This window comes from Hypomesus transpacificus, chromosome 10 (assembly GCF_021917145.1).
Source record: "Hypomesus transpacificus isolate Combined female chromosome 10, fHypTra1, whole genome shotgun sequence".
NCBI classification, from domain to species: Eukaryota; Metazoa; Chordata; class Actinopteri; order Osmeriformes; family Osmeridae; genus Hypomesus; species Hypomesus transpacificus.
The window spans coordinates 13,918,661-13,929,737 of record NC_061069.1 but is presented as its reverse complement, the minus strand read 5'-3'; the positions used below and the strand labels follow the sequence as shown (position 1 = coordinate 13,929,737).

The 11,077-nt window shown below is 50.8% G+C and overlaps 2 protein-coding genes and 1 non-coding gene across 5 annotated transcripts; 2 read left to right on the top strand and 1 right to left on the bottom strand.

Moving 5' to 3' along the window:
• Nucleotides 1–1,004: 1,004 nt before the first annotated feature.
• Nucleotides 1,005–9,073, top strand: LOC124472400 (AT-rich interactive domain-containing protein 4A-like; the record flags this gene model as incomplete). Its single annotated transcript, XM_047027193.1, has 10 exons — nt 1,005–1,297; nt 1,545–1,709; nt 1,993–2,077; nt 2,316–2,508; nt 4,175–4,237; nt 4,353–5,957; nt 6,166–6,270; nt 6,431–6,628; nt 6,924–7,070; nt 7,177–9,073. Coding segments are annotated over 10 exons (2,958 nt in total), but the record flags the coding sequence as incomplete, so codon positions are not given.
• On the top strand, nt 3,889–3,969 carry LOC124473242. The gene has a single exon (XR_006956715.1). It is a non-coding gene; the product is annotated as a small nucleolar RNA SNORD53/SNORD92 (small nucleolar RNA).
• timm9 (translocase of inner mitochondrial membrane 9 homolog) lies at nt 8,289–10,893 on the bottom strand. Of its 3 annotated transcripts, none has more exons than XM_047027531.1 (4): nt 10,849–10,893; nt 10,343–10,401; nt 10,156–10,251; nt 8,289–9,997 (listed from the first exon to the last, which is right to left on the bottom strand). In XM_047027531.1, the coding sequence occupies exons 2-4, from the start codon at nt 10,379–10,381 to the stop codon at nt 9,863–9,865; spliced, it is 270 nt and encodes an 89-aa protein (XP_046883487.1). In that variant the 5' UTR covers nt 10,382–10,401; nt 10,849–10,893; the 3' UTR covers nt 8,289–9,862. The 3 variants fall into 3 exon arrangements, with proteins under 3 accessions (XP_046883487.1, XP_046883488.1, XP_046883489.1); XM_047027532.1 differs by lacking the exon at nt 10,849–10,893 and adding an exon at nt 10,815–10,838; XM_047027533.1 differs by lacking the exon at nt 10,849–10,893 and having other exon boundaries at nt 10,343–10,594.
• Nucleotides 10,894–11,077: the final 184 nt, after the last annotated feature.

The window sequence follows — 11,077 nt, the reverse complement described above, 5'->3', positions numbered from 1 at the left end:
GAAAAAGTTATATTAATGACGAGGTACTTGAAAAGTGCTTGAGTTATTTAAAGACAATATATATGAATTTACCTAGTAAATTTGAACTGTTAATAAAAAATAAAAAAAAGATTTCGCTCAAAATTAACGCCTCAGCCCACCCCCCTCCAGCTCATTTAATTAAAGCACCATCCGTTTTTTTCTGGCATTCTTTGGTTTGCGTTATAGCATGTGATCATGTTCTCAATTAATTTAAGTGTTTTTCAAGCACGATAAGAGCCAAAGTAGAAATCAATTAGTTTCTGAAGAAGCGCTGTCTGATGCAGCATTCTTTGTTCAAACACCGAGAGAAAAGCAGCTTCTTCTCAGCCAGCACGTGCCAGTACTGTATTAATTAGGGCCCACTTCAGGACGAAAAAGAAAATAGTTAAAATGACCATTTTGGCAAGTATCCTCGTAAGCAGTCATTAATGAGTTTCAAAGTCTTAAATGAAGGTGAAAAGCTGGAAGAAAACTGGATTTGTGATAGATCCGAGACGTGCGTCAGGTCTTAAAGAGACAGCCGTCTAATAAACCCACTGCTGTCCATCTCATTAATGTTAATCAAAGAAAAAAATCACTTGCTGTTCTTGATTGAATAACATATGTAGCTTTACAAGGATTAATTTAAAGTAAATAAAGTATATGTTTGATAAATGAGATCTCTGATTGTAGTCCTTGAAAACCCCCAAAATAGTGTTTGAAAAGTCCTTGAAAGTACTGGAATCTCATTATACGGTATCTGTACGAACCCTGGACAGACGGCCCCTGCTGTCGTCTCTGGGCAGCATCTGGGACACGTGACACCACCATGTTCGATTCAAGGTTGTGATCAATGTCCTGTGTGTGTGTGACGTACACACTGCTGGTGTGTTTCTGTCCTGTGTGTGTGTGTGTGACGTACCCACTGTGCTGGTGTGTTTCTGTCCTGTGTGTGCGTGAGTCGTCCACACTGTGCTGGTGTGTTTCTGTCCTAACCCCCGTAATTGGCCGTGTCTTTCCAGGGGAGGAGGAGGGGCACTCCCATCAAGACTGAGGCCAAGGAGCCCTCCAAGCTGGACAAGATCAGGGAGGAGCGGCAGAGGGAGGAGAGCCGGGCAGGAGAGACCAGCGGGGAGGAGCAGAGGGAGAGGCCCGACCTGGGAGAGCCCCCGGGGAAGAGACGCAGCCACCGCCATCTGGACGAGTCTGACAAGGAGTCGGAGGATGAGGAGCAGGAGGAAGAGGAGGATGAGGAGGAGGAGGATGAAGACGGGGAGAGGAGTCAACACAGAGAAAGGTGCGGGGGATCTTATGCCACTTGCTTTACCTCCGTTAAGAGTTGCAAAAAGATATATCGTTTTTTTTTTCTTCCTCCCGTTAGTTTGAAGTTGATGAATGAAGAGTTCCTCTCTGAGGGGAATCATCATTAGTTGTTGATGTCACAATTCAGTGGTCCAATAAGAATTCAGTGAGTTGTAAAATAAACACATGCAACATGAAGTAAAGCGTGGTTTAAAGGTTTGAGTGTGTGCTCTCGTCTCCAGGGGCGAGGAGGAGGAGGAGGAGGGCGACTCTGTGACGGGGACTAAGGTCCGGGTGAAGTACGGCCGAGGGAAGACCCAGAAGATCTACGAGGCCAACATCAAGAAGACAGAGAGTGATGAGGGCGAGGCGCTGTACCTGGTGCACTACTACGGCTGGAACGTCAGGTATGGATCTAGCAGCAGACCTGTTCCTATCCTCCCCAGCTCTCAGATAAACGGTAAATGGCACCGGCTAAAGGAGAACATTTTGATGTCTCTTTAGAAAAGTTTTGTTGTGCTGGTTTATACTTGTTGATCCAAAGGGGAAAAAAAAATTGGGAGAAGGGAGAAAAAAATAAAATATATATTTAACCAGGCAAGTCATTAAGAACACATTCTTCTTGACAATGGCGGCCTGGCAGGTGGCAGCAGTGTGTTGAGGGGTCCTCCCTGTGCCTCTCTCCTGCAGGTATGATGAGTGGGTGAAAGCAGACCGGATCATCTGGCCCGTGGACAAAGGTGGAACAAAGAAGAAACAAAGAAAGAAAGTGAAGGTGGGTTGCTCGCCTTCCTTCAGTCCCCTCGCAGCCTCCTGACCTTTCATGGGTCCCTATGGGGTGTAGCGCCCCTCACCTCTGACCTATGACCTTTAGCATAGGAGTACTGATCTGTTATACAACGCTGCCAGATTAGGTTGGATTGTGTCGAGTTGCCAAGTCACGACAACAAATTAGAATCCCGAAAAAGGAAAATGCTAAATAAAAACATATCTTGCTCCCCTTCCCCCCCCAGAACAAAGAGAAAGAAGAAGGGGAGAAGGAGGACGACAAGCAGGGGAAGACAGGGGTGAAGAGGGGCCGTCCTCCCATGAGGACCACCCCCCCCAGCGCGGGCCGCAGCGTGTCCAAAACGCCCAGCAACGAGGGCCGCTCCAACAGCAAGAGCAGCCGGCTGTCAGACACCTCGTCGCTCCCCAACGGAGAGGGTGAGCCAGGCAGGACCCCCGTGATGTGGCAGGGGCTCTGGGCAGGGGCTCTGGCCAGGCAGGACCCCTGTGATGTGGCAGGGGCTCTGGGCAGGGGCTCTGGCCACGGAGGACCCCCGTGATGTGGCTGGGGCTCTGGGCAGGGGCTCTGGCCACGGAGGACCCCCATGATGTGGCAGGGGCTCTGGCCAAGCAGGACCCCCGTGATGTGGCAGGGGCTCTGGGCAGGGGCTCTGGCCAGGCAGGACCCCTGTGATGTGGCAGGGGCTCTGGGCAGGGGCTCTGGCCACGGAGGACCCCCGTGATGTGGCAGGGGCTCTGGGCAGGGGCTCTGGCCAAGCAGGACACCCGTGATGTGGCAGGGGCTCTGGCCAAGCAGGACACCTGTGATGTGGCAGGGGCTCTGGCCAAGCAGGACACCCGTGATGTGGCAGGGGCTCTGGGCAGGCAGGACCCCCGTGATGTGGCTGGGGCTCTGGCCAAGCAGGACACCCGTGATGTGGCAGGGGCTCTGGGCAGGGGCTCTGGCCAAGCAGGACACCCGTGATGTGGCAGGGGCTCTGGCCAAGCAGGACCCCCGTGATGTGGCTGGGGCTCTGGGCAGGGGCTCTGGCCACGGAGGACCCCCGTGATGTGGCAGGGGCTCTGGCCAAGCAGGACCCCCGTGATGTGGCAGGGGCTCTGGGCAGGGGCTCTGGCCAGGCAGGACCCCTGTGATGTGGCAGGGGCTCTGGGCAGGGGCTCTGGCCACGGAGGACCCCCGTGATGTGGCAGGGGCTCTGGGCAGGGGCTCTGGCCAAGCAGGACACCCGTGATGTGGCAGGGGCTCTGGCCAAGCAGGACACCTGTGATGTGGCAGGGGCTCTGGCCAAGCAGGACACCCGTGATGTGGCAGGGGCTCTGGGCAGGCAGGACCCCCGTGATGTGGCTGGGGCTCTGGCCAAGCAGGACACCCGTGATGTGGCAGGGGCTCTGGGCAGGGGCTCTGGCCAAGCAGGACACCCGTGATGTGGCAGGGGCTCTGGCCAAGCAGGACACCTGTGATGTGGCAGGGGCTCTGGCCAAGCAGGACACCCGTGATGTGGCAGGGGCTCTGGGCAGGCAGGACCCCCGTGATGTGGCTGGGGCTCTGGCCAAGCAGGACACCCGTGATGTGGCAGGGGCTCTGGGCAGGGGCTCTGGCCAAGCAGGACACCCGTGATGTGGCAGGGGCTCTGGCCAAGCAGGACCCCCGTGATGTGGCAGGGGCTCTGGCCACGCGTGCACGCTTCAGCCGCGTCTGTAGCTTAACTGCTAGTAGAGGTTGTGTATTTGTGCGTTGGTGTATTTCACCTTTGCTTCCCTGGTGTGGGGGCGTTAACTTTTTGAAAGTTCACACCAACAATATGATGATAATGAGAACGGTTTCGCAAACTCGACTGAAATCTTGTGAGGTCATGTTTGTCTTGGCTATCTGATTGACTCTTAATGCTAGTATTAAATGTGGTGTGTAGAATTAACTAGTCAAGTAGAATGTATCCTTGAGTACACAGGAGCTCAGCTCCTAAGCCAGTTTGATCAAATCCTGTGTGTACTGCTACACTTTGACTGAACTTCGACCTTTCACGCTGTCTACGTTGTATCCTGGATTCACACTGACTTGTCTCTCTCCGCGTCTCTCCTTCAGGAACCCCTCGCAGACGGACGAGGAGGACGTCTGGGATGTACGACTCTGACAAAGAGTCTAACGGTGAGTCATGATGACACACTGCCTCACGCTTCACTGCAGATGCTTCCCCATCTCTACCTGACACAGTGGAACATTACAGTGTGTTTGTAACATTGTACTTTTTTCTTTCTCGTAGAAGAATCCGTAAACTCGTCAGACGACAGCGAATCAGAGGACTCCCCTGAAAAGAAGCCGGCGTGGGCGGAGCGTACCGACCCTGCCACGGCCAGGAAGCAGGAAGAGGAGGAGGACCGGAGGGTGGAGAGAGTCAGAGCCGAGGCTGCTGCCGCCGCCGCTGCCGCCGCTGCTGCTGCGGCTGCTGTTGCTGCGGCAACCGCTGCTCAGCCCCTGCCGTGTCCCAGCATGCCCCAGGAGCAGACAGATGTCGACAAACTTCAGTCATCGGAGAGGCGGGAGGCAGAGAGGACAGAAGAGCCGGCTGCCGCGTCTCCCGTGACAGAGAAACAAAACAAAATGTCTCCCGTTTCCGAGAAGCAGCTTATCAAAATGTTGCCCGTACCAGACAAAAACAAAACGTTGCCCGTCTCGGAGAAGCCACTCAACAAAATGTCACCCGTTTCCGAGAGAAACAAGATGTCTCCTCTTCCAGAGAAGCCAAACAAGATGTCTCCTCTTCCAGAGAAGCCAAACAAGATGTCCCCTCTCCAAGACAAGACCAAAGAGGAGGACGGCAAGACGCCTCCGACGCCCCTCTCTCCCAGGACGAAGGGTCGGAGGAGCCTCTCCAGAGAGGCTGGGTGTGACACCCCCACCAAGATCCCCAGCAGCAACCCCCCCACTCCCAACCACACCGAGGCCTCCGACGCCCTGTCGCCCGTCCCCCGCAGCCTGCTCAAGAGGCAGGACGAGCCCATGGTGGTGCTGCACTGCCTCCCCAGCCAGCAGCTCCCGGAGCCCCACGCCGACTCGGACACCGACTCGGCCCCCGAGGAGGAGGACGAGGAGCTGGCCTGCAGGGAGGAGCGCGTGATGGGCGTGGCCAAACGCAAAGCCACCGAGCAGAGGACGCCGGACAAGAAGGTCCGACTGGAACGGAGAGACGAGGTCAAGGTGGCCGCCTCTCCCAAGACCCTCTCCAGCTCTCCGCTGAAGAGGCTCGAGGCCGAGAGGAGGATGGAGATGGGAGCGAAGGGAGAGGAGCACCCCAAGATGCCGGAGGGCCACAAGGAGCGAGCGGAGGACTGCCTCTCCGCCGCCAAAGAGCAGGACAGCAGAGGGGAGATGCCCTCCCTCACTCTGGAAGTGCAGCGTTGCCAAAACGACGCGTCGTCGGGAGGAGCGGGCCCGGCGTCGCAGCGGCAGGGCCCCACGGTGGAGGAACTCATGCCCCAGATAGGCCCCGAGGCGCTGGTGTGTCACGAGGTCGACCTGGACGACCTGGACGAGAAGGAGAAGCCCGCCACTGGCGAGGAGCTGCTAATGATGATGAGCGAACAGCAGCCTCTCCCCATCCTGCACCACCATCAGCACCACCACCACCACGCCGCCCCAGCCGCGGGTCCCTCGGCCCCCCCAGCCCCGGCCAGAGTCTGCCCCCCCACCGTGGCCTCCAGCCCGGACGAGTCCCACAGCACGCGCAGCGAGAGCGACGTGACCATCGAGGTGGACAGCGTCGCCGGGGAGAACCAGGAGGGGCTGGGCGAGAACGAGTCCACGCAGGGCTTCGACGCCAGCGCCAGCTCCTCCAACTCCAGCCTCTCTCTGGAGGGCAAGGACCGAGGTGGGTGCTTCCAGTCTGGACCCTAGTCTGAACTTGTTCAGCTGTTACCTGGTTATTTGCTTAGTTTTGTGGAAGTGGTAGTCACTACAGTCTTGAGGTCATTTCATGGTGTTCTTGAACTCACGGTAATCCACTTTAACCCCTTCAACAGTGGCCTATGTGACCTAAGCAGAGGGTGTAACATGCCCTCTCCCTTCCTCCCATCCAGGCCAGAAGAGGCTGATGGACTGCAACAGCAGCTCCTCCGCCAAGAAGCAGAAACGCAACCAGAAGCGACCAAGCACAACCTCCAAGATGGAGAAAAACGGAGCAGGTAAGACTGAGCGACCAAGCCCTCAGCCTGGGGCAGGGATGGCAGCTTCTCCTAGGATGACTTACCTGAACAGGACCATCTCTTGAAGACAGTCTCCTTCTTTCCCTTGTCACACCATTCCTACGTCTTCATTTTTGCCTCTCCTCCCTTCCTTCTCCAGGTCACAGCAGTGACAGTGAGGACTTGACGTTACTGGACTCCAGTAAGCTGACTCCAGTCAAGCACTCGTCGTCCCTGTCCAAGGCCCAGAAGCTGTCGCGCTCCCCGGGCCTGTCGCCCCACAGCAAGGACCTGGACAAGCACAAGGACAAGCAGGGCTTCCCCTCACCACGCACCTACAAGTGGACCTTCCAGCTAGGTATGCTGCCTGCTAATGCTACTAGTTGTGTTCACGATCAATACGTTAGCGAATGCGAACTGGCATTCTGGGTTTGAGGAAATGAACAAAGTCTGATCCATTTTGGCACTGAGTGAGTAGCTTTGTGTTGAGTATTATATCTTCATCTGCAAGTTTTCCTTGACAGCTGCTGTTGATGTCCAAGATTCCTGGAGACATGCTTGTTGCTCAAGTTTCTAGCAGTTGGAAGTGTAAACGCTCTCTATTGGTTCAGACCTGCCTTGTAACAAGCATTCTGTTTGTGTCCTTCCTGCAGCGGAGCTGGATAGTATGAACAGCACTGAGAGGATCTCCTTCCTCCAGGACAAGCTGCAGGAGATCAGGAAGTACTACATGACCCTCAAGTCCGAGGTGGCCTCCATCGACCGACGCAGGAAGAGACTGAAGAAGAAGGAGAGAGAAGGTATCGTGTTCGCTGACGGCGTTTGCTGCTCTTCACTGGCAATGAACCTTTGCTAAAGCATCTTTATCTAACGTGTCTCTCTCTCTTGATCTCTCCCTCCCCCTAGTGTCTCACACAACGGCCTCCACCTCCTCTGGCTCCTCAGATACAGGCATGAGCCCTTCGTCTGCCTCGCCTACCCAGAACACCGTGGCGGTCGAGTGCAGGTGATGGCACGCCTCCTCTGGCCTGGCCACGCCCCCCCCCCCCCTCTGCCTTCCCAGCATCCCGCTGCCTCAGATGGACATGCAAGAGAAAGCAGCCTAAAGCACTCAACTGCCCCCATGCCCCTCCTGGCCCTGCCTCACCTTCTCCCAGTCCCAGCTGCCAAGCGGTGATCCCCACTTCCTGCCCTCTTCCTGTCTCCAGTCACCTGTCTCCGTGGCGGAAAATGGACTCTCCCATGTGAGTTGAATGTATGATGGAATGAAACTCCCTCCATGGCCCCTGGATTCTTCCCTGAAGCCCTCTCTCTCATGCTCTCTCACTCTGACTCCATCCTCAAACTGTCCAAGGCACTTTCCCCTCTCCCTCATTGTTGTCAACCACAAAAGTAACAACTACAAAAGTAACAACCTTAAAGTCCTGAACACATGGACCCGACGAGGATGCAGTAATAACCAGTATGTTCCGGTCAGCAGAACTCGAGACAAAATACAACGTTCAAGTAGAGTCCCGATGTGTTGATAATGGTCACTTAACCAGCTGGACATGGTTTTGTATAAAGGTCAATTCTGTTCACTTCGCTGCCAAAGTACACATGTTACAGCAGTGTCCTGTTTTGGAGAAGTGGGACAAGTTCAGTCGTGGAAGGGTCATGTAGTTCACTGAAAACAGCTATTGTTGTCTTCCACTTAAGCAGTGTATCAGCACAGATAATTATGCAAACTATTTTTCTGTTCTCTTTTTAAGAAAATTAAAATGAAAAGTAAAAAAAAAAGTTACATTGCCAGTGGAACACAGGAAGAATCCTTTTTGGTGGACTAGACTCCCTTTCACGAGTGTATTTTGTCTTTTTGTATGTAATCGCAGAGTTTTTATTTTAGTATGGAAAATTTCACAAAGTATATATCACAGTCGTGAAGTTTATTTAATGAAAGATTTCTAGACCTGAATTTTTTGTGTAAAATAAAGGTATCTTGCAACTTGTTAAATATATTTATTCTGTCCGTGGACATCTTTTTGTATGTTTTACAATAGAGAATCCTTCCACAGTTGGGACGGTGGGGATAGTATGACGTTGAATGAATGTCGTGTGCTCATCCTAAATCTCAGCAAGAATATGTTGTTTCAATTGGGTAGCTACTGTGCAGTACGTATGCCCCCTCCCCCCTTCATTTCAATAGGGCCCAAGTCTGTCCCCTTTATCATTTGATCATACTATTTCAGGGTGACACCATATTGTGGTGGCCTTCTTTCTCACCATGTATTTTGCTTGTATTCATATTTCTTGGTACTCTGTTATAAATTAAACATCTATTCTTATTTTTGACATTGAGTTCTGACCAATCAAATAAAACCTTTGCTAAAGGAACATGTATTTCAAACCCAGGGGTTTCATATGATTGTTTCTTTTGTACATAAATCTTCCAAAACCATGTATTTGAAAAATACATTTTACAAACTGTAAAGAATGATTTATATTATTTTTTAAAACCATCTTTGTACCGGTATATTAAGAACATTTTCTTTTTCTATGTCACGTTGGTAGAAGCATTAGTATACATCTGTACTGTATATACTGTATACTGAACCTGTGAGTTTCAGCCTGATGTGGTGCAGAGAGAAATGAAACAGAAATGTTTTATAGACTTGGTTCCTTGGTGAAAACCCTCTTCCTAAAGTGCTCAGTATATCCAGGGGGTCTGGATGAAGGAAAGGATGACAAATCTGAGTTAGCCATTGTATCTTTATGTAAAATAAACAGAGCTCTCTTCGTTTCTAATAAAGTTTTTAAATATTGATCCTGTGTGCTTTTGGTTACTTTGAGCAAAGCTTGTGCTGCACTGGACACAGTTTAAGCCTAGTCTAAAACCAGGGGAGCTTCACTGACATGTGGAAATAGCTTCTCTGTAGGAAAGTGTCACAGACCACACAGGATTCATGTCCTTGGGGACAGATTGTTGTAGTGTTTCCATGGTACCAGCAGAGGGCAAACTTTCCAGTAATTGTTAAAGGTCAAACACAGAAGGACATCACCGTGGATACCCCAAAGCATTACCCTGCCAATGATTTTAATGGAGTGCCAGCACAGACATCAGTAAAATTATGCAGCTCATAGGCCAACAGGGAGCGGTGGGAAATTTAACCAGACATTTAATGGTACAACTTAAGTTTTTTTTTTTACATTTATACTCCAGGTTAACATTTTTCTACATTTATATAACAGACAAAAAAAGCTAATTCTTACTTCCTTACATGTTCCGCCAGGGTCAAAACAAAAAACAACTCAGTATGTTGTGTCATGATCAGATACAGGCTGTTCTTTACCTTATGGGCCCATGGCAGCCCTCTGTAACAGAAGTGTGCAAGCAGTCATCATCCCAGGCCCAAAGAGGTGAGGTAACTATCGGCCAGAGGACAGTTCAAGGCTGCTGTTGGGTGTCCACTTGTCCAACCATACACAGAGACAAGACTCCCCCGTGTCGAGGGGGGCCGAGGCAGTGCTGTGGCCAGCCTGGGTGTGTTGCCTGTGACTCCTCTGATGCTATCTGTCCATGTGAGCAGCTGTAATGAGGAGGGTCAACAGGTTTCTAGCGAGGCTGTGCCAGTAGGCCAGCCTTCGCAGCCAAGGCTTCGTTCTGTTGAATGTGGTACTCCTGGAAACGCATGGAGATCCGCTGAGTCATCTTCAGGTACTTCTGGAGGCAGCTCTCTGAGCAGGTGGTCTGGGGGAAAGATTACAGCAGGTCTACAAATATCCACTCCTGGTCAAGGCAAGGGCTTTACTTTCTGGTTTTATACTGATATAAACCTTGCAGTTTTGACATTGATAATAAAAGCATGAAATATATATAAAGGAGTTATGTCAAATGAAGCCACTTACCTCCTCTGGTTTAACTTCTCGTGTGGTGAAGTCCTTGACACAGTCCATGAAGCAGTTCTCTGTCAGCTTGTTGTAGGTTCCCAGGAACTCTTTGAACTTTCCAAAACAAAGATATGAGAGTTGGTTTTATCTGACACTTGTCACTATGGTACACAAGCCCTTGCAAGATGGTAGAACTAGTCATTACCTGTTTAATCTGATCCGATTCTGAAATTTGGGCTGCCATGGTTCAGGTCAGTGTAGTTTCTGTTGGTGTAAATGTTGTAAATACACACAAATCGGGTTAACTGTTGAACCTGCAGTGGTTGTAAGAGAGGATATGTGCGTTGAACATCTTGGATAATATCCACAACAAAAATGTATAGTGCCCCATCATGTTTAAGCCATTCATAGACAGGTGACGACAGTAAACATTCTAAAGACTTGATCCTTTAGCATGACATCCACCAACATGGGTTGCATGATTCCAGTCCAACCTGATTGTTGCTATACGTTAGCATGCTCTGCCTGTTGAGGGCCATATCATTAGGTAAGGTTATCTAGCTAGTTGGAAGATTAAAATGAATTTTCAGCAAGTGAGTCTATGACTTAGTATGCAATTTATCTTTAGATAACAATATACACGCAAAAATGTATCAATTCGAAAAGATTTACGAGACCTGGACACAGCAACGATTTCAGTCATTCACCTACCTTGCTTCCGAAGGACATGTGACATGTTGTGAAAGCGCTGATCGTGAACCGAGAACACAGATTCGACAACTGAAATATAGAAACTATTCTACGGACCTGCCGTTTCCTTGAAAAATACATTAAATTAGATTAAAATTTAAATTTAAAAAATAAATACATACTTAAAAGCTCAAAGTTATTTATAGAAAGTACTTACAGTAAACATAAGTTATAAATCCGGTGTACTTGC